The 24,735-nt window shown below is 39.3% G+C and overlaps 1 protein-coding gene across 2 annotated transcripts; it reads left to right on the top strand.

Annotated features, from left to right (window-relative positions):
* Positions 1-4,246: 4,246 nt before the first annotated feature.
* On the top strand, positions 4,247-8,004 carry LOC121951710 (potassium channel subfamily K member 9-like). 2 transcript variants are annotated; one of them, XM_042498159.1, is made up of 3 exons: positions 4,247-4,299; positions 4,408-4,820; positions 6,858-8,004. In XM_042498159.1, the coding sequence occupies exons 2-3, from the start codon at positions 4,538-4,540 to the stop codon at positions 7,817-7,819; spliced, it is 1,245 nt and encodes a 414-aa protein (XP_042354093.1). In that variant the 5' UTR covers positions 4,247-4,299; positions 4,408-4,537; the 3' UTR covers positions 7,820-8,004. The 2 variants fall into 2 exon arrangements, with proteins under 2 accessions (XP_042354093.1, XP_042354101.1); XM_042498167.1 differs by lacking the exon at positions 4,247-4,299 and having other exon boundaries at positions 4,369-4,820.
* The last annotated feature ends 16,731 nt before the right edge of the window (positions 8,005-24,735 follow it).

Genomic DNA, 24,735 nt, shown 5'->3' with positions numbered 1-24,735 from the left:
TTCTTTTTAAGGTATAAGCAATAAAGTGTTACCTGTCCCTTTGAAATTTGAATGTAATTCAGTTTGTACTATTTGTTTTTACTTATTTGCTTTTAGTCTTTTTTTAACAGATTAAGTACACTAAAACAGGAGCAACAAAGTCGAGGTATTGTTTTTGATCTTGTACAAAAAATGACACAACTATAATTTCAAAACAAAAAATACTGCAGTCAGCGTCAATTTACTGTCATTTGAGAACACAGCGATCCATGAAACATAAAAAAATTACAACACTAACATCCCCACACCAGGTGCCTCAGCTAGCATGAGGTTGGTGACGTTGAGGAATTAAAGATCACATCCCTGCCCTTTTGACTAATAAGGCACAAAGGAGTGTTCACATTAGCTGCAAAGTTCAAGCCTGTTTTCCCTCTGTGACACTGATGACTTTTCACCAAAGAGACACTCCGCCTGCAAGTCCATATAAAGTCCTTTAAAAAAAATAAAGAAACAGGCATTTTCATGACCAAAATACGGCACGTCTCTGTAACATATGATCGTCATAACACCTGTCTTTATCTCCCCGCTTCACCCACTGTTATCTGTGTAAAGATAGCATCGTGTTTGCAGTATGTTTTCCGCCTCATTTTCTACAGGGATGACACTTGGACAGATGAATGTCTCGACTCCAGTCAGTGGACATCCTGCTCTTAATGTCTTCCTGTGTAAGATAAAGGGATGCATGAACCACCCTGTAGTGCACAGAGAGATATGAGATGAGCACATAAGATAATTCAGCATCATTACTTCATGGCTGGAGAGCTGTTTAACCACAGGAGCCTCATTAAAAAAAGTCACATGTCCTTTGCAGTGATTGCACAGTATACTGCTGGAATTGATATGTCTGTTTTATCTGTGGGTTATTTGTTTCCTACATACAATATGAAATCTACATGAGGAACTGATGTTGAATAATACTGATGTAAACACTGTGTGCTATCATTAAGTGGACCCTGGCAGGGGCTATTATCTCTCAGGGGCTCCTCTCAAAAGGAGATAATTGCTCTTACCACGCCAGTGGAGAAAATCAGGACTTGTCTGCATTAACATCTGCTCGGCAATAGATTCTTTCCTGCGTACGAAAGCGGGATAAGGTCCTGTACTGTCCTCTGAAAGATAAAAACACAGTGTGGAGATAGCCATATGTTCTATATGGAAGGGAGGCAATTGAATGTGGATTTTAAATGACAGATCTCAGGCTCTTTATGGCCTGCTTTAGTGCATGAATGGGTCCCACAATTGGAATGTCCTCATGAAATAGATGGAAAACTTCATGCAGGATATGAAAACTGAAATAACTTACAGCATGGCGCTACAGCAGTCAGCCTATTTTCTGGTTGCTCTGCTGTGAACCCAATTAGCATGACACTGAGCAAAAACTCTGCAGATGCTACTAAGAACCCAGGCGAGGCCCCACAAACCAGGCCCCTGTGTAGCAACGAATTCTTGGTCTTTAAGCGTTCTCTGTGGGCCCCTCCTCTCTTGATCCATGTCTCTCTCATGCACCTTTTAACTTTTTTTAAGTTAACTTCAAGTCAGTTTTTCTTCTTTCTTTCTTTCTTTCTTCTTTCTTTAAGGTACTTATTATATAAGAAAAAAGTGCAAACAACCAAAAATATTCATTACAGGCTTTTTGACGACCCCCTCCCACTGGGGCCCTGGGTAATAAGTCCCATTTGTCCCCCCACTGTGATGCTTCTGTGTAGCTCTACCAGGAACGTAGCAACAAATTATTGGCCCTAATTTTTTACATTTTACAAAGTCAGTTTGCTATCTTTTCCTTTCTTTTCTTTTCTTGTCTTTTTTTTAAGGAATTTTTGGGGGCCCTTTACCTTAATTGATGAAGAGGGAATAACATGTAGCAAAGGGCTGCAGGTTGAAGTCAAACCTGTGGCCACTGCGTTATTTTCTCTTTTAAATCCCAGATTGAGAGACAGGGAAAGACGTGACACAAGTCATTCACATGACTCTTGCTGCATTCAAAGATGAAGTGCAGTGGTGGACTAAACCATTTTGCACATTTAAGGTTTGAGAGGGACTTTCCAACTTTTTTTCCTTTTTTTTAAATACAAAGTTGAGTCCTTTTAAATAATTATTCAGCCAGATTTAATTCAGTATGACATACATTAAATTAAATTAAAAAACTACAATCACAACCAAAGTTTTCATCCCCAGCTTTTTGGAGCTCCCCTCCCATTGGGGCCCTGGGTAATCAGCCCCCCCCCCCCCCCCACTACAACGTCCTTGAACTGCACTGATTCATACACACAGATCACCTCTCCTGTCTCTCTCTCGCTCGCTCTGTGCGTTGGACATAGTTAATGACGAAGGCTTACTGGATCACTCAGTGACTAAGTGTGCTTGATAAAGGTCAGCGCTGCCACAAGCTAATGCTTCACTGCTCAGAGTAATACTTTAGCCGAGGGGTATTGGAATATTCCGCACATGAACGCTTCACAGGCAAAATAATCAAGAGAGTATGAGTCTGGAAAGCACAGCTGTTTCTGCAGTGCTTCTCTGTGGCGGCTGCAGCCACAACACACACTGACTCTCTGACACTTGTGTATCCCAAACCTCTCCAAACACAGGATCAGTGATTAACAGCCAAGAGAGCCCGACTGAGAAAGTTTGCAGCATAAATACCTCACAGAATGGGACAATGTTTAAATAAAGAGGGACCGAAAGTGGTAAACTGAGAACTAACACAAATTATTTTGCTTTGGCTGACATCTAAATTTACAGAAAGCAGGGAGCAAAAATTCAGTTTGAATTAATAGGGCAACAGGAGTTAAGTGGTTATAAATTATTTCTAGGCTCCTAACTGATTTATTTTTGCTTACTGAATTTCATTATTAACATTTACTGCCTTTTTTTGTGTGAAGCTCTCCGATCCTTTTGTTGAAAATACCAAGACAGAATACCAAGAGTACAATATCAGGGATACCAAGATTCTTTGCAGGTGCACAGACAGACACACATATTTATTGCACAAGAGTAGAAAACGCTCACTAAATGTATTTATTTAGTTAGTAGGCAATACTAAAAAGAGAGGATCCCCATCAGACTTTTTTTTTTTACATTTAAAGACACTCGCATATAAATATTATTAGTACGCTTTTGTTTTTTTTTCCCTCAAAAAAGTTCTGTCTCCTAGATCAGGGGTCGAGAACCTTTACTATCAAATTAGCCCTTTTTGACCAACAAAAGAAAGTGTCTGGAGCCACAAAACATATTTAGCCTCATAATGACGGTAACACAGCATGTCAAGTTTAAAGTAGCTTATCAACATTAGTAATGGGTCTAAGTAAGCATTCATTTATATGTTCCACCACAAAGTGGCCACTTTGCAGTGGGCTATTCATGTTTATTATTTAACTGTTCTGCATTGGCAGTGAAAGCAGACTAATCTGTCCAAGCACCATTAGATTCTCTATTTTTTGGAGAATCTATGGCTAGCCAAGCTGGGGAGACTCAAGACCAACCATTGCTATTTGGCTTTGCAAAATATAAAAGGTGCTAGACTACACATGTATAAATCACATTTTAGATGCATATAGGCTCCACAATTTTTACAGTTGGAACATGTAAGAATCATTTCAGGTTCTACAACAATGATAGATAAGAATTAAAATGTTAAAACTTTATTCATTTACATGCAATTGTTTTTTAAGCCACAGGGAGCCACTGGAGAAGGGCTCAAGAGCCACAGATTGCTCCAGAGCCACAGGTTGCCTACCCCTGTACTCCATAAAAATTCTTAAAATGACATCTACTCTATATGCCTTGCTGAAAAAAAACCTCTGAATCTATGAATAAGCAAAAATTTTACAGAAAAAGCAATAAAGTTTGTGACCGGTGCATGTGCACCGTTTGCCAGGTTCCACATCACACCTGTACATATAAGCTGCATATCGGACCATAATTAGCAGTTGTAATGTCACAAAATGTGCACACACTTTATATTTAAGGTGACAAGAGAGAAACATTCCTTTTTTTAGCAGATTGGTTTAAACCTTTTGGTGTCAAACTCTGCACAAATACTATTTCCCGCGGTGGAGGTCGAAGTGAAGTAACAATAAGTAAACCACAGTTTTAATTGTTTTAATTTGAATTGAGTGCACATGCGTGTGAGTGGGTGCACCTGCGAGACAGGCCTCCATTTAAGGCAGGTATAGACCTCGGTAAATGAGGTCATGTGATCACCTTTAAGTACACTAACATCCTGTGGAAAGGCAGTGTGCTGCCAGCTGCTGAGCTCAGGTAACTTGTGCAGACACGCGGGATTGGTGGCACTTCGCGTGATGACACGCTAAAGAACAGGCTACAATTTCAACACCTAACATATGTGGGCTGCTGTTGTAATCCTAGCAGGCTAAAGGGGCCTCAACACATCACCAAAGATGGATGAAGATGATGAAACAAGCTCCCGTGTCCTCCGTGTGCCTGTGAGCAGCAGCACCCTCCCTCCCTGCGCTCCGCGCGCACTCCGGAGTTGAGGATGAGGACGCAGGACATCAGGACCCTGTCTCTCATCCTCTCTGTTGTTCTCTACCTGCTTATAGGAGCCGCCGTCTTTGACGCGCTGGAGTCAGACAGCGAGAGTTCAAGGAAAAAGGCGCTGGAGCAGAAGCTGAACGAGTTGAAGAAGAAGTATGTCTTCACCGAGGATGACTACCGACAGATCGAGAGAGTGGTCCTCCTGTCGGAGCCGCACCGCGCCGGGAGCCAGTGGAAGTTCGCCGGCTCTTTTTATTTTGCAATCACTGTTATCACCACAATTGGCAAGTACATACTACCCGCTACTTAGGCTGTCTGACAAAAACACAGGACATGTGGTGTTTGCGCCTTACTGCATGCGGATCTGTGAGTGTTTGGGCACTCTTGAAAGGGGGAGCCCTGTTATAAGGTGAAGGGGGTCACTTCTGGAGGAGCAGAATAGAAGAATAGAATAGGTCTTTATTGTCATTGTAACATGTACAACGGAATTAAAAATGCCAACCAGTCGGTGCACCATTCACACAGCATGTAAAGGCTAATGATAAGAAAAAGAGGTGAAACTTCACAGGTCTGCAGTGCCCCATAAGGTGTTGCATGGATATCCATATTGTGTGAGATTTTGCAAATAGACAGTGGTTTGCTTTGTCATTTAACAAACTCCAATTGATTTTCACGATGTAAACAATAAACATTTTAGTGTGTGGCACTGTGACATATAAAATCCCCTTCTACATCCTCCCAATGTGGTTGATAACTGGCCATAAAAACTGGTCAACATAGATTCACAATAGTTACAATGAATTCCCATAGTGACCAATTTTCACATTGTGTAAAAATGATTAAAACATTAAGAAAGCTGATTTCAAAACTCCAACTCATGATATATATATTTTACCTAGCTGCCTTCCATCCATATGCAGTAGCATAGTATTTGTTTAAAATATGGCAACATTTTTTTGCCGAAACTATGCAAGACACTTACAAACTTGAGAGCAGGCACATAAGACATTGTTATCATAATATAACTTTTTGTAAGCACGTCAGGGTCCTGAGTTCAGACTGAGATGGTAGGCCTGTTTGATGTAGATCTATTAAGCTATATTTTGATGTAAATGTAACTAAAACATACACTGAGAATATTGATAAAGAGCAGTGTTCACTATGCTGTTGGAGTGCTGAAATTTTGAGAAGGTTATATGGACTTTTTAATGCTTTTCCCCCCACTCTTAAAATTAATTAAATTCAAGTAGACCACATCCTCTTTGCTCCGTAGAGAATGAGTCTCTTCAGTGCTCATCAGATGGTGCTCAGATGGTTTGTTATACAACTGAGTGGAGTATCTCCATAAATGTTCTTATTTAAAGTAAAAGCATGAAGGCACAACAATAGCTGAATTGCCTTTTGAAAATAAATAGCCAATAAAACAATTTAGTTTCTGTTCAACAAAATAGCCCCACACACAAAAAGGACATGGTGTTGTCATGTGAATTGTGTAGGAGTCGTGATCGATTTGTTCAATCATCGATTGGTAATAATGTACTTAACATAGCAGACATACATATATATTTTCTATTTCCAATCACGGTCCATCTGTGTCTCTATTTACCACATTCAATCAAAGCTGTATAAATGTAAAAAATGTGAGTCTGCTGTAGCCGGCTGGAGATCACACCGAAACAGGAAACACACGCCTTAATAGAAGTGTTTGGGGGATGGAGCAAATGTTTGCAGAACAGAGTTGTAATGTAGCCATACTTTAATGGTGGGGGACGATACACCTTTCATTCATTTTGATTAGTTTATATAGTTTTGGTAACCCCGCCTCAAGCATTCCTGCTTGAGGATGTGGAAAAAGTGCTAAAAAATGTATAATAATTTTGTTACATAATGTAAAATATTTAATTAGTATAATTATAAAGATAGTTTTCTCCCCAAGCTTTTATCTTTTTTTTCCTGGACATTTTCCCCTAGCTTTTTAAGAATCATTTTCTAAATCTACTATTTTTTTTTCAATTTGTGGAACATTTCTTACTGAGTTGCTCACTACCTTTTTCCCCCCATGTTTTTGAAATAAATTTGAGTTCAAAGGTTTACATACTTGTGAAAGGCGTCTGAAAGCAGCACAAGAAAAGTCATGTCATCCCAGGTTTCAAACAGTTAAGCAGTGAGACCCACAAACTTAGAACGGGAGACCTGAGGCTTGTGAACACTTTAGCCTTGCAGTGTATAAAGCGTAGTAATCTTGATGTCTGTAAATCTTTCTGGACATTAAACATCATTACTTGGCATTTTGTGACCTGCAATATACTGTGACTTTGTAGGTTATGGCCACGCTGCTCCACGCACTGATGCTGGCAAGGCCTTCTGTATGTTTTACGCTCTCCTGGGCATCCCTCTGACACTGGTCATGTTCCAGAGCCTGGGTGAGAGGATCAACACCTTTGTCCGCTACCTCCTGCGCCGAACCAAGCACAGCCTGGGCTTAAGGAAGACAGAGGTGTCCATGGGGAACATGGTCCTGGTGGGTATGTTGTCGTGCATGAGCACCCTGTGTATCGGAGCTGCAGCCTTCTCCCATTTTGAGGACTGGACCTTCTTTAATGCCTACTACTACTGCTTTATCACGCTCACCACCATTGGATTTGGGGATTTTGTGGCCCTGCAGACAACAGACGCTCTCCAGAAGCGACCCCCCTATGTGGCATTTAGCTTCATGTACATTTTGGTCGGGCTGACAGTCATCGGCGCTTTTCTTAACCTGGTGGTCCTCAGATTTCTCACAGTCAACACAGAGGAGCCTGACGTGAGGCCTGAGGCAGCAGTAGAGGAGCAGGGAGCGCAGCCTAAGGATGCACCGGGGGACAGAGAGGTGTCGGAGGCAGAATCAGAAACTGCTGATGTTAGCTACAAAGACCGCCAAGATGGACACAGCAACCTGTGCAACCTGAGTCTTCCCATGGCGGGAGGCACCAGCTGTATGAATCTCCTCCCCTCTCCTGTGGAAGAGCGCAGACTTGTTTCATCTGAGCACTCAAATCTCTCTGAACCAAGCAGACTCAGGGCCTTGTTCTCCTTCATGTGCTGTGGCCTGGACATTTGCAACAGCCCCTCTCCGCCTCACTGTGACCAGGCGGGTGGGCACAGCAACCCCGTTTTTTACAACTCCATCTCCTACAGAGTGGACCAGGGCTCCTGCAGCTCCTGCATCACGTCCTCAGAGGCTTCCCCCAGCAGCGTAGCTCTCTGTAAGAACAATCTTCTCACCAGGAGGAGGTCGTTATAACTCTGAAACTGAGTTCGTAGCCTTTGTTTTGGGCTTTTTGTACACACCACAGAACTCTGATTTTCATCTTGGTGGAACAAACTGCTCAGTTTCCTTCCTGGTCATGAATGTAGCACTACTGCCAGAGAAAATGTAGCATTTCATGAAAACCAGTTACAGTTTATAATATATTTTTCTACATTAAATATTTCCACTAAAGAGAAATGTCTAAAAATGATTTAAAGTATGTGATATGTTTATATACATACATTATATATATATAAACCCATGTTTTTTCACTATTACTGTTCAAATATACCGTGTGTCATATATAAAGTATCTACAGGAAGTTTTTGAAAACTGCCACCTCTGCCTGCGTTATCTGCATGGTTATCTGGTGTCAAACTTTCTGCAGTGTTGTTACCTGTGACCTTCAGTTATTTCCAGTCAGTGATTGTCGCTCGGGCTGGTTCCCTTGGTAACATTTCAATCATCATTGCTCAGTGCAGTGGAAAACTGACAGACACGTACAGTACTGTGTGGGAGTGTGTGGTGGGGGGGGGGGGGGGGGGGGGGCATCAAGTTCAAACTGCGTTCTCTGTGATGAACGAGTGTGTCAACAAAGAATGGATTATGACAAATTTCGACAAAAAGTGGCTAATTAGAAATGTCTCAAATGAGTGTTTAATTACCTTCTTAAATGTGAGGTTAAATCACACGTTGCGATTATTCAAAGTAGATTTTTGATACTAACCGTTTGACAAATATGAATTCAATCAGATTTTTTAAATATTTGAAATAAAAAATGTTTTGTTTAATGTAGAAAAGGCTTTAACTGAAAATGAGTAACTTAACAGGCCACTCTGGTTTTTGGGTTATTTTTGCACATGTAAATCTGGTTGGCAGGTCCTGAGGAGAACAAATCAGCCTGTGAAAACATTTGTAAAATGGCCTCTGTGTCTTTGGAGGAGCTTTCTGAAGTCTAAAAAGTAGCCCTGATAACAACATCGAGTGATGACATTATCAGTTTTTTCTTTAGACTAGAAAAAGTCTGCATTAATTACAAACAGGAAGATATAAAAGGTAGGCATTTACCAGGTAAGAAGGGTCAAGGTAATGGTGCGTTCCACTGGAAAGACAGAATTTCCAAATTCCCAGTAGGAAATTTCAAATGGAACACCAACTGAGGTCAGAAGAACCTCAACAACGCCAGCCTTAAAAATTCAAGGTGGCTACTATGTGCATCAACAGCACTTAAAGCTGTAGTAATATGCTTTTTTTTGTGTGTCTCATTAAAGCAGTCGTTAACGCAGCACTGTCTTTGCGGACATGTTGTTACTGAAGAACCACATATTGGTTTTCTGACTTGTACTGGAAAATGGTCAGTTGGGGTGAGAGATATTTCCCTTCTCTGACTTCCGAGGTAAATTATACAATTGGTTGCATTAAGGGACATGTATGTTTTGGTGTTTTGGGAGCTTAACCCTAACCCTATTGCTCATTTCTCTTGTGGTTTAGTGTTTAATCTGATAGAATAGACAATAGACAATAATAGACAAACGTAAGACAAAGACAAAAAAGACAAAATAAGATTATCATGATGTTCATAGTTTGATCTCAGACCTGTAAAACACATTTTAAAATGTCATCCTCCTTTACAGCCTTACATATATCTTTTGTTTCCACTTTAATCAAGACGTTAACACAGTGTGGAGAGCTGCCGCCGTTCTGTGATTCTTGACCACAGTTACAACAACTCTGCTGGTTTTTATTTTAGCAATGAAATCACCAACCAATTTACACTTCACATTTGAGGTTTTACTTGAAAAACTGTGAAGAAGAGATAGTTGTTTAGGGACTGCCCATTAACCAGAGGAGCCGTATTCATGCATTGCAAACAGAGACCCTGAAGCTCCAGGGGTGCTGCTCTGTAGCTGATTTTGAATCCTAAGAAGCTGACCACTGCTTCATTCCTGAGATGACTTAATTTGCAATTATGATCTCTTCCTGTTAATATTTCAGTAATCTGTATCTGACCTGTACTCTGACCTCCCTGTGGAGGGTCAACTTGAATATCATTCAAATTTTGCATTATATTATAGTAATAAGGAGCCTATTATTAGGCGCCTCTAGTGGTAACCAATAGTGATTTCATTTTATTTTGTTCCCATTTTTCACACTAGGGTGCAGCATTGCTCTACATAAACATCTGCAGCACAGACTGAAATCTTTGTGTGACAAAGTTTGATTTTTGAAATGAAAATACTCATACTATCTGTGTGTTTTACAGTGCAGGAGATGACACTTCTCAGAGAGCTTTACTCCTTCATGCCATCAGCATTTCATAAGGAATTAAAGCGCAAAAGCAAGAATTATTTTTCATCTGACAGCATCAACTGTGACACAGATTACTTCTGTGGGAAAAGATATGCGAGAAGCTTTTCAGTCAAGCGTACAAACACGAATTAGCTTCCAGCTTTATCAACATTATCAGCAAAAAAGGAGAGGTCTGAACAATGAGCATGATTTCTGTGTGCCATAAAGATCACTATTTTGTGAGTGATGAAAGCTGGTATCACATTTGCATAATTACCTCATTAATATTGCAGATGGTGCTTCACTTTATTCTGTTATGATGCCTCAGATGCCTCCTCATATCTGTGACTGTGGCTGCTCAAACACTAAAAAACTATCTACACAGACCAACCATCAAATACCACAACACAAGAGAGGAAAATGTTCAAATGAGTTTCACGGGCAGAATTTGTAGTTTTGCTCCGACACAAAGACCTTTATGTGATGATTGTGTGCTGTATTATCTCGTGCATGGCTGCAGAACCAAGATCAAACTTTGAGTGGTAATCAATTTAGCAGTTTTCTAAGAGGACAATAAGAAAGGTAATGTCATATTTTAAGTTTTTATGTTCATCTTTTCAAAGGAGAAATTCGCACATTCCAACCTTGGATTCTTGTGTGTTGGAAAGTATCACTTCAGTCTTGAGAAAAGAAGATCCTTCACAGTGCTTTTGCTTAGCATCACAATTACATGATCGCGTTTTGACTCTTCTGTGTATCAAAGAACTCTTACAATGTTGATGTTAAATAGATAATGCTCCATCTGTGTCTTTGCCTTTGTGGGAAGATTATTCTCCTGTGGGAGCGACATGTACAGTTTGTCACATTATACTCTACATATATGAGAAAGGAAAAGAAAACGCAAAAAATCAGACACCACTACACATAATTGAGTCTATTTACGAGAATATTTACAGACACTTCATACCCGATGAATAAAAGCATTGGCCTTGTAGTTTTCATAAATCAGTCCAATTTGTATACTTGTGAGCACTTGTATCTTGAGTGTACCACAAGTAGGTCTATAAAATATAATGATTCCCCACAGTATGACCTGCCGTGGTATCTCACCATTCAGTTGTTCAGAGGATAGAGTTTGCAAATTAAATATCCAGCATACTTCTCTTCTTTTTCTTCAGTGTAACTATCTCTCTCTGGCAGAGTCACCTGGATGTCATGTTTGAAATCACTGCTCTGGTAATCTCTATTTGCCCCAATGGAGCTGTTGTGTTATTCTCTGCTTTAATGGATGTGATGCCTTACCAACATAGGACATTAAGGGAAGAAAAAAAACGCACAGTGCTCTCTTTCTCCATGCCACAAAAGTTTAATCAAGACAATTTGGTCCCATCTGGATCTTTGCCAGGTTAAAATGGCATGGGGCTCATGTGTCCTCATATACTGTAATGCACACTGAGGATGAGTAAAGTAGTCACCTTTAAGCATATAATTGGGCATATGCTCTGCATTTGTAGCACCCGTTTAGAGGTTTTTTTCAACGACTGTTCTTTTTTCACTGATTTTAGATTAGCATTTATGAGGCATGGTCATTATAGTTAACTAAATAGATACTAAAACTTGGTGTGAAAAAACATTTCAATTTAGTTATTCAAGTAAAAATAAAAACTAGACCAAAACAATATTGTGAAGTTACAAAATCTACAATAAATCAAAATATACAAGAAAATCTCTTTAGTTTCAATCTTCATAAATTTGGTCAAAATTGTTGACACAACAAGCATCAGGATGGATTGATGTATTTGTTTACTGAGACTGGTGTGTCTACATCTCTGTAAGTTAATTGTCTTCACAGTGTTGTGTTTGTATTTTAATACTTACTCTGGACTTATTAAACCTCTCACATCACATCCAGGACAATTAAGTTCCTCATGTTTCGTGTGCGGCGTCCTGTTTTATTTTGGTAGTCACCCCTTGACTTCTTTCAGAGCCTCCATTTCCTGCCTTGTGTGTGTCTCTCCTGTGTGATTATCTGCTCCGCCCTAATGTATTGCACCTGTCACTGTCCTTCCTCCTTTTGAGGTTTTAGTCTCTTTGTTCTCTTCCCTCTGTGCCACTTTGTCCTTTTCCCCTGCAACAGCATCCTAGCAGTCTCTTCCTGTGAATTTTCTGGTGAGTCATGTTTTTTTTTTGACTGTTTTCTGCCTTTTTTGACCATGCTTTAGCCCCTCGCAAAAAAACCCCAAACTAATACTGAAACAGATAAAAACTGAACTACAACTAAACATTTTGAAACAATAAACCAAAACTGACATTAGCAAACCCACACTAAACTGAGCTGAAAAAGAAAAAATTTAACTAATGAAAAATATAAAACTATGATAACCTTGGTACACGTCTCTCTCTAGGATTACAGCTGCTTTGACAGACTGTTAATGGTGGTTATATTACAAATGATCATACCACAGATGTTGTTACAGACTGTGGGCTGCAGGAGGTGATGGTGATCTTTAAAAAACAGCCAAAATCTCCAGGTGAGTCCAGTCTTTATGCACACACAAGCATCTGTTCACCTTTACCAAAATGTACTTCTGTGGGAAGTTCAGTTCATTTATAGTCACATGTTTTCTTATGATTAATTTTCACCTAGGTTCCTCAATAATCTTTAAGATCCACTGAACTTACTGAACATTATGCTCAGCTTTGTTGGGGAGAAAATGCATGACAAATGGCATGGCAAATCTATAAACTTGTAATTCAAAATGATAATACCCACACAATACTTAAGTTCATTAAAGAAACAACAATAACCTTCATTTTACCTCCCTGTTCATTGATTACAGTTTTGAATTCCATCATCAAAGCAATGTGCACATGTTTATCATCTCCTGGATCGTAGTTGTTCAGGGCTGAGAGAGAGAGTGAATAATTGATTATATTGTTGGATATTTCTCTTTGTGAATACACCTGTTAAGTCATTACTGTCCCATGTTGAAGGGCCTTTCATGTGCATGGCAGGGGATAACAGATTAAATCGGAAACAAGCCGTCAGTTCAAGCAGAGTGCAACTCTTCTCTTTCTAAAGGCTAAATAATCCATTTTATATGGCAAAAATGTGGGCTGGGGGTTCATAATAGAAGCTGCATGCAAATTAAATATTTATGAATGCCAAGATAAACTGAACCAATAGTGGTTGACATGTTTTGATTACTGAGAAATATGTTTGTCTGTGTACACTGCATTCAGTCTTTCATGAGGAGCTCAGAGATTATGAGTTATTTTCTTGGATGTGCATCAGAATGCAAGAGCATATTTGTAGCTCACAGTGAACATAACGAAAGATTAAGGAACTAAAAACAAGTGTATTTATTCAGATTGATTAAATAAGTCAAAATTGGGATTCAGTTGGAGAGCATTGAGAAAACAGACATTAATAGAAGTTCATTGGTGGGGTAATTGCTCATTAGTTTTAAATTCCAGGCAATTTGCTGCTTGTGTCGAACAGTGTGAAAAGGCTGTTTTTACACTGTGTTTGTCTTCTCCAATCAGACGTATGTTTGACACCCTGTGTCTCTTTGACATTTTGTGTCAAAGAGATCACGCTAAATGTTCAATTGTAGTTTAAATTAAGTCTTAAAAGAGAAATTGAATCACCTCTTAATTAATGGGCCTACATCACTCTAATAATGACATCCAAATTTCATAACAGAAATCATAAACTGGCTATCAAGTAAAATGAGTAATACCACTCCCTCTGTGTTTGCTCATCACCTCTGAGCTAGTGGACCAGAGCCTTCAAGTAACCATATTAGTGTACTTTGAGTGTTTGACTTTTACTAATCAAACAAGACACTGACATTCCCTCGTCCGTCAATTTTAATGCAATATGTCCAACTGCAATAGAAGCGGAGGTATTTTTCACAGGTACATTTGGCAGTGGTCAGTTGGTTGGTCTTTCTACTACTTTGATCAAGACTTAAATATCTAAAATAATTGGATTTATCATAATAGAATTGATCAAAGACATTAATACCCAGAAGATAAAGCTTTCTAACATTGTTAAGCCATTACTCTTCTTCTTGTGCCACCCTGAGGATAACGCTGACTCTTTGTGGGGTCAGCCCAATGTTCCCTCAGCACTTATTTTCCCTCCCCTTTAATACTTTTTTTTTTTTTTTTAAATTAAGTACCTTCAAAACTAACATTTCTAAACCTCAGCTGCACATTGTGCTTAGTGCTTTTGAATGTTGGCATGTTAACATGTTAAACTAAGATGGTGAACAACGTATTAGCATGTTAGCATTGTCAAAATAGAAGCACAGCCTCAAAGCCACCACTGGATCCATGGACTTTTGCACATGGTTTTGATCTGGCATCACCGTGCATCACAGCTGATGTGATTTTAACTGGATAGCACTAAATACAGGTATAAACAGCCACCAAGACGCATCTCCGATCCATTCATTCAACCACTTCCCTCGGATGCACTTGACCACTATGCTTTGCAGTATAAATGCTAACACCATCCTGATGCATCTCGCAAAAGGACCACGTCATCAGGGGTTGGTGATTGTATTGGTGACAGTGCTCTAATGCGTTGTAACTTACCCAGTTTATTTCAAGCTGGACAAAGTGTTGTGCGACCATCCTTTGTTTTGCCCTATAGAGGAAGTAGTGTTCAATTCTGCTGACAGTGATAGCTCCAGTTGTACTGACACAACTACCAACTTGGGTTGTAAGCATGCTACAGAGCAGCTAGCTAAAGTGTGGCTGTATAGACTGCATATAAAGATAGACGACATAATAGTTCCCCCAAAGTGTAGCTGCAGTATAGGTCATAATGCCTGCCCTAAATTAGTGAATGGGTCATAGGTCAAACTAAAAAGGACACACCAAATATTTTTTTTCCCAAAGATGGTTTCTGTCACTGAAGGTAATTCTCATCACCTTGATATTTGTGCAAGTGATTATTTTTATGATGAGTTCTGTTTTAATGAGTTCAATTAAATTCCACAAAAAGGGGTTTGTCTGCCATGATTGACAGCCGTGTGTGCTAATCCATGCACTCGCATTCAATGGGACTGCTCATGATTAGTCAGGCGGGTGTTTTGGCTGGTACTCCCCCACTGCGGATATCGGTACTGCACAGATTCTGGCCCGCCCCTATCCCGGATATGTTAGCCACACTTAAGCATAGCGGGGGTAAGCACGTCGTTCATCTTTATATTCAGTCTATGTGCGGCTTTAATGACTCAGCGCGCGGCAGTAATGACATCTGAACACAAGTGTTCAGCTGGGGATGATAGGCACAGGTATGATCGGCAATGTGTTCCAGCTGTCCACTTGCATTTGGATCTCACATGCTATTGTCAGGTCAAAACATGGTCTTGTGTGTCACATGATGAGGAATTTCAGGAAGGCTAAATGGTAAAGCTATGAAAAGCATGACAGTGCTAACTAATAAAGCTGTGTAAAAGGAGAGCAGCCTTTGAGGCAAATCATTCCCAGGGATTCAGTCTGTTGTCTGGGGCAGGGGATGTAAAATTATCAAGGTTGGCTGTTATCCATTTCCTCCTCAGTTGTATCATTTAACAAGACAACAGCTTCTCTGAGCACACAGCTTCCTGTCTAAACAGTGGCTCTGAGATGGAGCAAGAGATGGGAGAACGAGAGAGGGAGGAGGAGGAGGAGGAGGAGTTGGTGGCGAAGTGAAGTTCTCATTCTCCTTAGACGGTATATTTGTGGCCATAAAGCAAGGCTGTGGCAGATTAATGCCTATGTGAAAGTGTCTTCATTGGGTCCGAGTGCACCTCAGTTAGAGGACAGGTTATAAAGAGTAAAGATGTAAGAAGGGAGGTGGGACCAAGTCTTTTCGTGACAGTAAAGGTACACAAGAGTGTCAGCAAAGCAGAACAACATAAATGCTGAGTTTTAAGAGATACGTCACTGAGAGTTGAGCACATTTGTCTATTCTACAAAATCAGTGGCTGGTAGCCTCTCAGTGTCGTACAGGTCACACTTATCTCCTGTCCAGCAGTGCCATATTTTTCTCATTATGCGCAGCTCTATAGAGAACTTGCACAAATGTGTTTCCTCCTGTAAGTAAGACTGATTCAGAAGTTGCTGGAGGGGCAGAATTTGAATGAGTGAGATAAGGCCACAGTGAAAAATGCAACACAATGGCCCTCAGTCGGGTCGGATAACAAATGCATCCTTTTTTATTTTTAGGCATACTGTGCAGGGAAGAGAGGAAAAGAGGGCCCTCGTAAAGAATAGTTCCCATTGGAGATATGAAATCCAATTTATTCATAGTTTTTCAGCTTGGAACTGTAAAAGATTGACAACAGAGTGATTTGCCACATCTGTTAATCTTCCTAAATGAGCAAGTAGTCAGATCTTTGCGACGGCCCCGCACTAAATAATTCACAATACTGCACTTCAGTTTTATTCCATTTTCATCTTCCTGTCTCCCTGTCAACTGTCAGGAGCCAAAATCATTGCCACTGTATCTTGAGGCACTGCGGTATATTTTTTCTCATGTACAGCCATGCTCATTAGGGGCAGCTTTTTGGGAATAGGTGATAACAACAAAGAGAAGCAAAGACGAAGGGATCTGACTTTTAGCCATTTAAGCCATGGTCCACATGGTGACATAAAAGTGATGCACTGTACTATAATAGATTTTCCAGTGTATGCATATGCTCATCCATTAAGACCCCATTCAGTCTCGCAGCCAATTAAAGTAATAATTGCTCTGAAACATCTAATTGTCCACCATAAATAGAGACATTTTACCTGCCCTGATAAGATCAGTGATGACCGCAGCAGCATCTGAGAAATTCCAGTGAAACGGTTCCTTCTGAACAATCACTGCTGTTTATCACACTACCATTTCCCGCCTCTTTTGATCTTTTTTTTTCCTTTTATTCTCTGATATAATGATTTTAATATTCCATTGACTGTGTCTTTGCTGGTCTGCTGAGCAGGAAGCAGACGTTTCCATCAGCAGAGCTGCGCCTGGCATTCATCATCAAAGGTCTGCCCAGGAAACAGACAGCTTTACACTCATCTGCATCTGCTTGGTATGCCAACTGGGTGAACATCCACATCATCCAACCCACACTGTTATTTCTGATTAGCATATAATGCATCAATTACTTCACTTTCACTAAACAGAAAAGCTACCGCAAGTTTCGTTTCCAAGGCAACTATGAGGAGTGCTGGTGGCAGGAGTAAATTAGTTTGGCAGTGGAAATTTGGATTGCGATGGCAAAAGCCAAATATTGGGAAACATCTGCTGTCCGTCACAGCTGATCCGAACATATGGAACATGATGGGGGAGTGAACTGAGGACTGAGCGGTTTACCTAAAAAAAATAGGTGGATACACATGCACAAACACTCACAGACTGGCTTTTCTCTACTCATGAAAGCAGTCCACTATGGCTATTCCCTAAATCCAGTGCTGGATTGGAGCTATGTACATGTACAAAGTACTGTACTTAAGGACAATTTTGAAGTATTTCCATTTTATGACGCTTTAAAGCCGATCTCTTCTCCACAACATCTCAGATAGAAAGACGGTACCTTTAATCGTTCCACGTTTATCTGACAACTTGAGTTACTTTAAAGATTTTAATAAAAGAAAATATAACCAACTGATGAATTTAGATGTATTACTACAGATAAGGTTAACCAGCAGTGTATAAAGTATTTAAAATGAGCTCCTTCTTTACCAGCTGCAAGACTAAAGTGATGACAATATTAAAGCTGGAGAGGGTATTTATTTTTTAATAAAAATAGCCTTTTGTCTTATTTGCTGCAGCAGTCTTTATATCCACACAGAAGTACATAAAACAGGTGATCTGTGGAAAAAAAATGTTCTTCTGCCTCCTCATATTACTTATAATGGCCTACGACACCAAAAACAACCAATCAGAGCTGCGGAGTCTGTCATGCTGTTGTTCATTATGTCAATCACTGATCATGAATTATGGTCAAATTGTCATATTAGGCAGTGCTGATCAAATATGAACCAACTTTTTGTTACATCATTTGCCTGTTTCTCACCTCAAATGTTTTCAGAAACATGTTTTAGTGTACTGTTTAGCTGTAAACGAGAAAGTTTGTGACCTCACCACCTTGTTAGAAACAGACAAGCTGAAAACTAAACACTGCCCACTGGATAGAGCAAAATAACAATTTTATTTTCATAAGTTACCAACTTTGGTATTACTACTTGTCTTAAAAGTCCAGTGTGCAGGATTTAGGGGCATCTATTGGAGAAAATGAAATATGATAATCTGCAATGTTCTCTTTAGTTTATAATCACCTGAAAATAAAAATCTTTGTTTTCTTTCTTTAGAATGAGCTTTTAATCCTCGTAGCAGGTCCTTTTCCACAGTGACCGCCATATAGGCCTAGTTTTACAGTAGCCAAAAATGGACAAAACAAACACTGACTTTAGAGAGGGCCTCGGCCGTGGTAGTTCTCTCACAAGTGCTCGGCTCATTGAAAAGGCTTCAGTTCTGCAACCTCACCACTAGGTGGCACTAAATCCTACATACTGGACCTTAAAAAAATAATCTGAGGACTTCTTCCATCTCTGGCCATATCCGGACTATACCTGTAACCATCGGGTATGGAAAACGTCCCCACTAAAGGTGGAAAACTCTGATGGGTTCTCACAAAAGACAGACACACACACACACACACACAGCCACAGACACACAGACACACACGCGCACACACACACACACACACACACACACACACACACGATTGCATTAGGTATCATCACGACATTGCCATATTTAAAAGTGTCAGTTTTGGCATATTGCATAAACATAACGACATCCAACACATCCATCACACCTTCAATTATCTAACATTTGTCACATGCAGGTTGTTTTCACACTTTATTCCTTGCTGTCTTCAGACAGGAGCACACAGTATAAAACTACTGTATATAATTGCTTGCCATATGGTGTGTCTGTTACAGGAATTCCTTATCTTTTTATCGTAATATTTGTGGTATGAGAATAACAATAATAAATACAATGCTTGAATTCCACAAACTTTCTCATTCATCACCAAGTGAACATCACAACTGTGGGTGTTACTTGTTTATTTTTTATTTTCATCATTGCACAGACATGTCTGTTATGTACAGTATGTGTAAAATTATTGATTCACAACTTTTGAACTGTGAATCCGTTCTATTTTTACATGAATGAATGCTACTATAAAATATCACTGCTTAATTTATCCTAGTAGTGAGTCCAGTTTATGGAAGCTTTTATCTTTGATCGAATAACAACAGCAACAGTCATTTACTTCAAATAAAAGAGACGAACTGGGTTGTTAGTAAAAGCACAATGGAAGAAACAAACAAAGAAAAAGCAACAAAAGACAAACTTAAACTGTATTACAATTAAGTGCTTCACAATGCATGGTACTATGATTAATTAATAATCTCTTAAAATAAATCAGTCTACAAACAACAGTTTATTGTGTCTCCATAAGTTTTTTTCTGGATCAAAATGGGCACACTATCTCCTGTATTATTGCTTCAATCCATTTGTACAAGTGGACCTGCCTTGGAAAAGCAGCATATAAATGGGCTTGCCAAGATGTGAATATATGTTACGCTGGCAGAAATCAGTTTAGCAGGCAAATGATAAGACATAACTTCTCATTGTGATTTGCTTTTCTTATGTGCTTCCTTTTGTATTTGATTCTCTGGGGTGTTCTGTCTCTGGGGTAACGTTTGAAATGCTGTGCATACAATTAATTCAAGCACCGGTAGTCTCACTCTATTCATGCCACCCCTGATATTTCTCTTTATCCTCTGAAGGATGTCCTTGTTTTGAATAAGAGCTGAATGATGGCCACACATCCGCTAGAAGACTGACCTTCTACACGCTCTGCTGCATTTGACATGACAAATTAAAAAAAAAAGAATCGCGCAGTATTTGATCAAGCCCTGTATTAGTGATGTATAATGAGGGCTTGCTTTTCTATACGACTAAACCAAAGGATGGCAATTACAGATGGATGGATAAAGGTTCCAGAAGATGATTCTCGATGAAAGTGATGATCATACAGCACCTTGCATGGTAGCCTCTGCCATCAATGTGTGAATGAGTGTGTGAGTGGATGAATGCTGGCTTTTGTTGTACAGAGCTTTGAGTGGTCACTAAGACTAGAAAAGAGCTACATAAATGCACTGAATTTACTGAGCACATTTCTGTTTCTAAAGAATGAAGATCGTTTGATTTATATGACTTCTTAACCTTACTTCTAGTAGGATCATTTTCAGATTTCAGAATGACAGAGCCAGACAGGTGTAACAGAGTGCTGTCAAGTTAATGTGAAAGAAAGAATTAAAGTTAAAGGTTGTAGTAACTACTCAGAGCATCCCGGTTATTACTTCTTAAAGAATTGTCATTACAGCTTTATGACTGTTCAATTATTTATCATACTTCCTCTGCTTTAAATACTAGTTTTCATATTCATTTATTGAATTTATATGTATATATCTAGTCTCTGATGTGTCTGCTTGTCTGTGAATGTATGTACCACTGGACACACCTAATTTCTGCTGTACAGTGATAAAAGGCATTAATTGATTGATTAATATCACTAGCATTAATCAAATTTGTCCGTGCCCCCTTGCCACAATTAAAGAAAAAAATAAAATTGTTACACTGAATTCAAAGTTGTTCCAACAGTTTTTGACAGTTTTGACTCCTTAGTGCATGTAACATAAAGTACCTTGTGCCCAATGTTTGCAAAACAAAGCAAATAGGGAAAGTTTTCAGGCCTTTGACAGTCAATTAGAAATGAGATGCTTGGACTTAAAACAGGTTTGTTTTTATGGGGGGACTGTGATGCGTTGAAATACAGTACTGTGCAAAAGTCTTTATGCCACTTTATGTTTTTGTTTTCATAAAGCTGTAATGAGGATATATCTATATCTATATCTATATCTATATCTATATCTATATCTATATCACAACATATACATAAAAAAACAACACACAAAGAATACAGAGAACATGTACAATACATTAAAACCCAGACAATGTCTTGAATGCAGCAAGGTGTAAATACACCAGAATATTAGTATTATAAATCTCATGTTGTCTGCACAAGAGAGCTTAAGACATGCTTAGTCTAAATACTAAATACTGGCAAATACAGCCCGTGTTGTCTTGAAAATAGCTTAAAATGTCAACAATATTATTGAATGTAATGTTTTGTCCTTTAGCCATCATCTTAGGGTCTGGTATCTATTTATCATTATACATCTGTGATTTCATAGAATTGGTGAAGCTTGTAATGCATCATCTTTGTTACAGAGCATCATTGGTATAACTGAAATTATAAGAACCTTAAGGGGCGGCCTGTATTATTACCTCACCTGGAAACCTTAATTTGTGCAGAAGTCATTTGATTGTGAGATATTTGTTATTTTATTTGTGACCCATATTGCTAAATACTTTTGCCTTTAATCAAATAATCACAAACTAACAGTGCTGGTTGGTTTCTGAGCTCCAAATTTAGCTGCCATATGTTTAAGTGCAGCTCACTTGAGGGCTCCTTGAAGTTGACACATTGTGCAGAGAGTGAGAGGAAGAGGTGTCAACTGGGGCTCATCTCTACCCCAGGACTCTTTTGTGAGTTTATCCAGCCATGTTTTTTTATCAAAAGTGTCCTTCACACAACAAATTTTCAAATCTTAATTCCAGTTGCATTTTGTGCATATATCAGCAACAAATCAGTGCAACCAACCACATAAAAAGACAGCAGCTCATATGATTTATGAATAAAACAACTGAACCAGACAGCTCAGTCGATCGATATGGCATGACATATGAACTGCAAATCCACCGCTTGTTTTGTTGCATGATGCCTCAGCTGTGTGACTCACACTCGCTGTGCACACCTCCCACTTGAGCATCAATCTTGTATCTTAAGTCTCGTGTTTTCTCTCCACCACAGAACCATGAGACGTCTGAATTAAAGATGGGCCCAAGACACACCATCGCTCATCAGCCCCAAACAGCTCCGCCACCTGCAGAGATTCTCGAAGTCACTCTCTCTAACAAGAACGAGGACGAATACACAAGAAAGATGAGATCTGGTAATGTTGGCTGCTGACTTTGTGTTTTTAAATGTTTTTGGAAGTGCTCAGTTTCTTTTGTTTTGCATAACAGGACTTGGATTTGACAATTACACACGCAGTCTGGGGGAGAAGGTCAAAGTTGGAATAAGAATCAGGTCTTGTTCAGCATGAGGGTCAGCAGCTAGCTATTATAACCACCCGAGTGTGTATGAATGTGCAAACGTCTCAGGGGAAAACAATAACAAGGACTTGATTGTTATGGTAAAATCCTTATTATATAATAGCTCTTTTGATATCCCACGTAATTGCTATTCAAAACACACAAAACACCAGTTGTTCACCAGGTGCAAGTCATTAAGAGATAAAACATGGTACACTTTGAAACGCCAAAGAAGTGCAAGCAGACCTTGATTTCGGTTTTGTCTCCTTGTTTAGAAGCTCTCTGCAGCTTATTGATTAGCTGCTCTGCATGAAAGAGCGCTGAACATCATCTGAATCAAGGCCATTGGTGATCTTTTATTCAGAATTATAACTTTCGAAATCATTTTAATTTATACTAAAAACTATAATTTCTAAAAATGCATATTCTGAGTTAATTGAAATTAGTCTGTAAGGAAAAATCAATTCATGAATTGGACATTGTGTAAAATAAGAGAGCTGAAGAAATATGACAGTAAAAATATGCAGTTAAAGCCCATGATCTGCTGTATTTGTGGAGATAGGCAGCATTTATTCACCACATATCCAAATATAGGGTTTGGATGATAGGTAGGTAGGTAGGTAGGTAGATAGATAGATAGATAGATAGATAGATAGATACTTTATTATTTCCTTACAGGAAATTACATTTGGTACGGCAGTTCATTCACAGCTAACCACACACAACCACACATATCATAAAGCACATCTGAAATTATTCGCAGGAAAAAATATAATAGCTTAAAAATAAATACTCACTTCTAAAAAATCTCTAATAATAATAAATACTATGTAGTGTATAAATGTCCGTGTTCATTGGTTCTTTGTTGCCTGTAGCTGTACACAGTTAAAACTCAGTGTTGGTTGTTTAACCAGTGTATGGCGACTTGAATCCTCCTGGCTCACCTTTGGTGGGGTGTACTTCCTGGAACTTCACATTGTTGTGCTGTCATAGTAGGTGTTTCAGACCGGAGGTTCGATGACGCGTTTTTCACAGTGGAAAGAGTCTTAGTACCACTATCTGAAACAACGGTTTTTATGTCATTTTTCCTCCTGACAAAACCAAAGTAATGGGAATACTTCCTGCCACTCCAGATAGGCCTAAGTGCTTCCATCTTCCGAACTAGCTCACTGCTTGGTGACGTGCATGCACAGTTGGGGTGTTGACAAAAATAATACTGTAACGAGTTATTTGGTTTTTCTGAAACTCAGATATTATTACTGATCTTAACGAGTTACTAGTGATGTGTTACTGCCCAAGTCTGGTGTAAAGAGTGGTGGTGGTGGTGAAGGGGTGTGGAGGAATGCTGTAGATCTTTATGGATGAGATGTGGAGTGGGAATTCTGAGCTTAATGGAGGGACACATGGGTGGTGAAAGTTGGAGGTGAATGGGCTGGAGGAGGAGGAGGAGGAGGGAGGAGGAGGAGGAGGAGGAGGGAGGAGGATTTCACAGATCTAACACAGAACTGACAGTAGCAAAGAAAGGAACAGTTTTAAAATGTGACAGCGAGGAGATGATTGGCTCACGGAGGTTGTGGCAAAATCTGATTGGTTTGAGTGAAAAAGAGAATGCCCTCAGTGAGCTGATGGAGTTGGAAAAGGAAGAGACAGGATGTAAATAAACTTGAATGAGCATGAAGACAGTCTCCCTAATTGAACTTCTGCTAAGCTTCACTTGGATGTTGAATTAACATGATATCCCATGAAATACTGAATCTCTTGTTTTAATCTGTTACGACTTCACACAGATGATCAGATTAAGTTGACAGTTTTCACATATTGAGTGGATGCAAGTACTGGGCCGCTTGTGGTTGTTATATGTGTGTTTTTCCAGCTTAGTTACAGACGATCAGAGAACTGTTGAGAAAATCTGTGTGTTCCCCTGATTTCTGTTTAAAGCTGCTATAATCGGTCTGTATTTTTTTTTAAATCATAACAGTGTATTAAACACATTGTAAAAAAGGTCAAACCTACACAAAATCATTACCTGAATCTTCAGCTCCCCTCAGCTTTATGGAGCTTTATGTTGAGTTTCGGTTTACTTTTTAGCTGTCCAGCGGTTTACTCTCAGTGCTCTTACAGTGTCCTTTTCAAATAAAAAGCAAAAAATATAATACAAATATAATATATAATAATATATAATAAAAATAAAACAAAAACTCTACCTACTCATTACCAAACAGCAGACTGGCACAGTTATTGCTGAAATACATGGGGTGTGATGTGTCACACAGCCAGGACAGAGCAGATTTTTACCTGCTGCACAGACGTATTTGTGGTGTGTGTTTGCATGCCA

Source organism: Plectropomus leopardus, chromosome 2, assembly GCF_008729295.1.
Source record: "Plectropomus leopardus isolate mb chromosome 2, YSFRI_Pleo_2.0, whole genome shotgun sequence".
NCBI lineage: Eukaryota > Metazoa > Chordata > Actinopteri > Perciformes > Serranidae > Plectropomus > Plectropomus leopardus.
This window is presented reverse-complemented; position numbering and strand designations above follow the sequence as displayed.

Coding starts and splice junctions, on each gene's coding strand:
- LOC121951710 (XM_042498159.1), top strand. CDS start 4,538: ATGAGGACGCAGGACATCAGGACCCTGTCTCTCATCCTCTCTGTTGTT. Junction 4,821..6,857: donor CACTGTTATCACCACAATTG/GCAAGTACATAC, acceptor GTGACTTTGTAG/GTTATGGCCACGCTGCTCCA.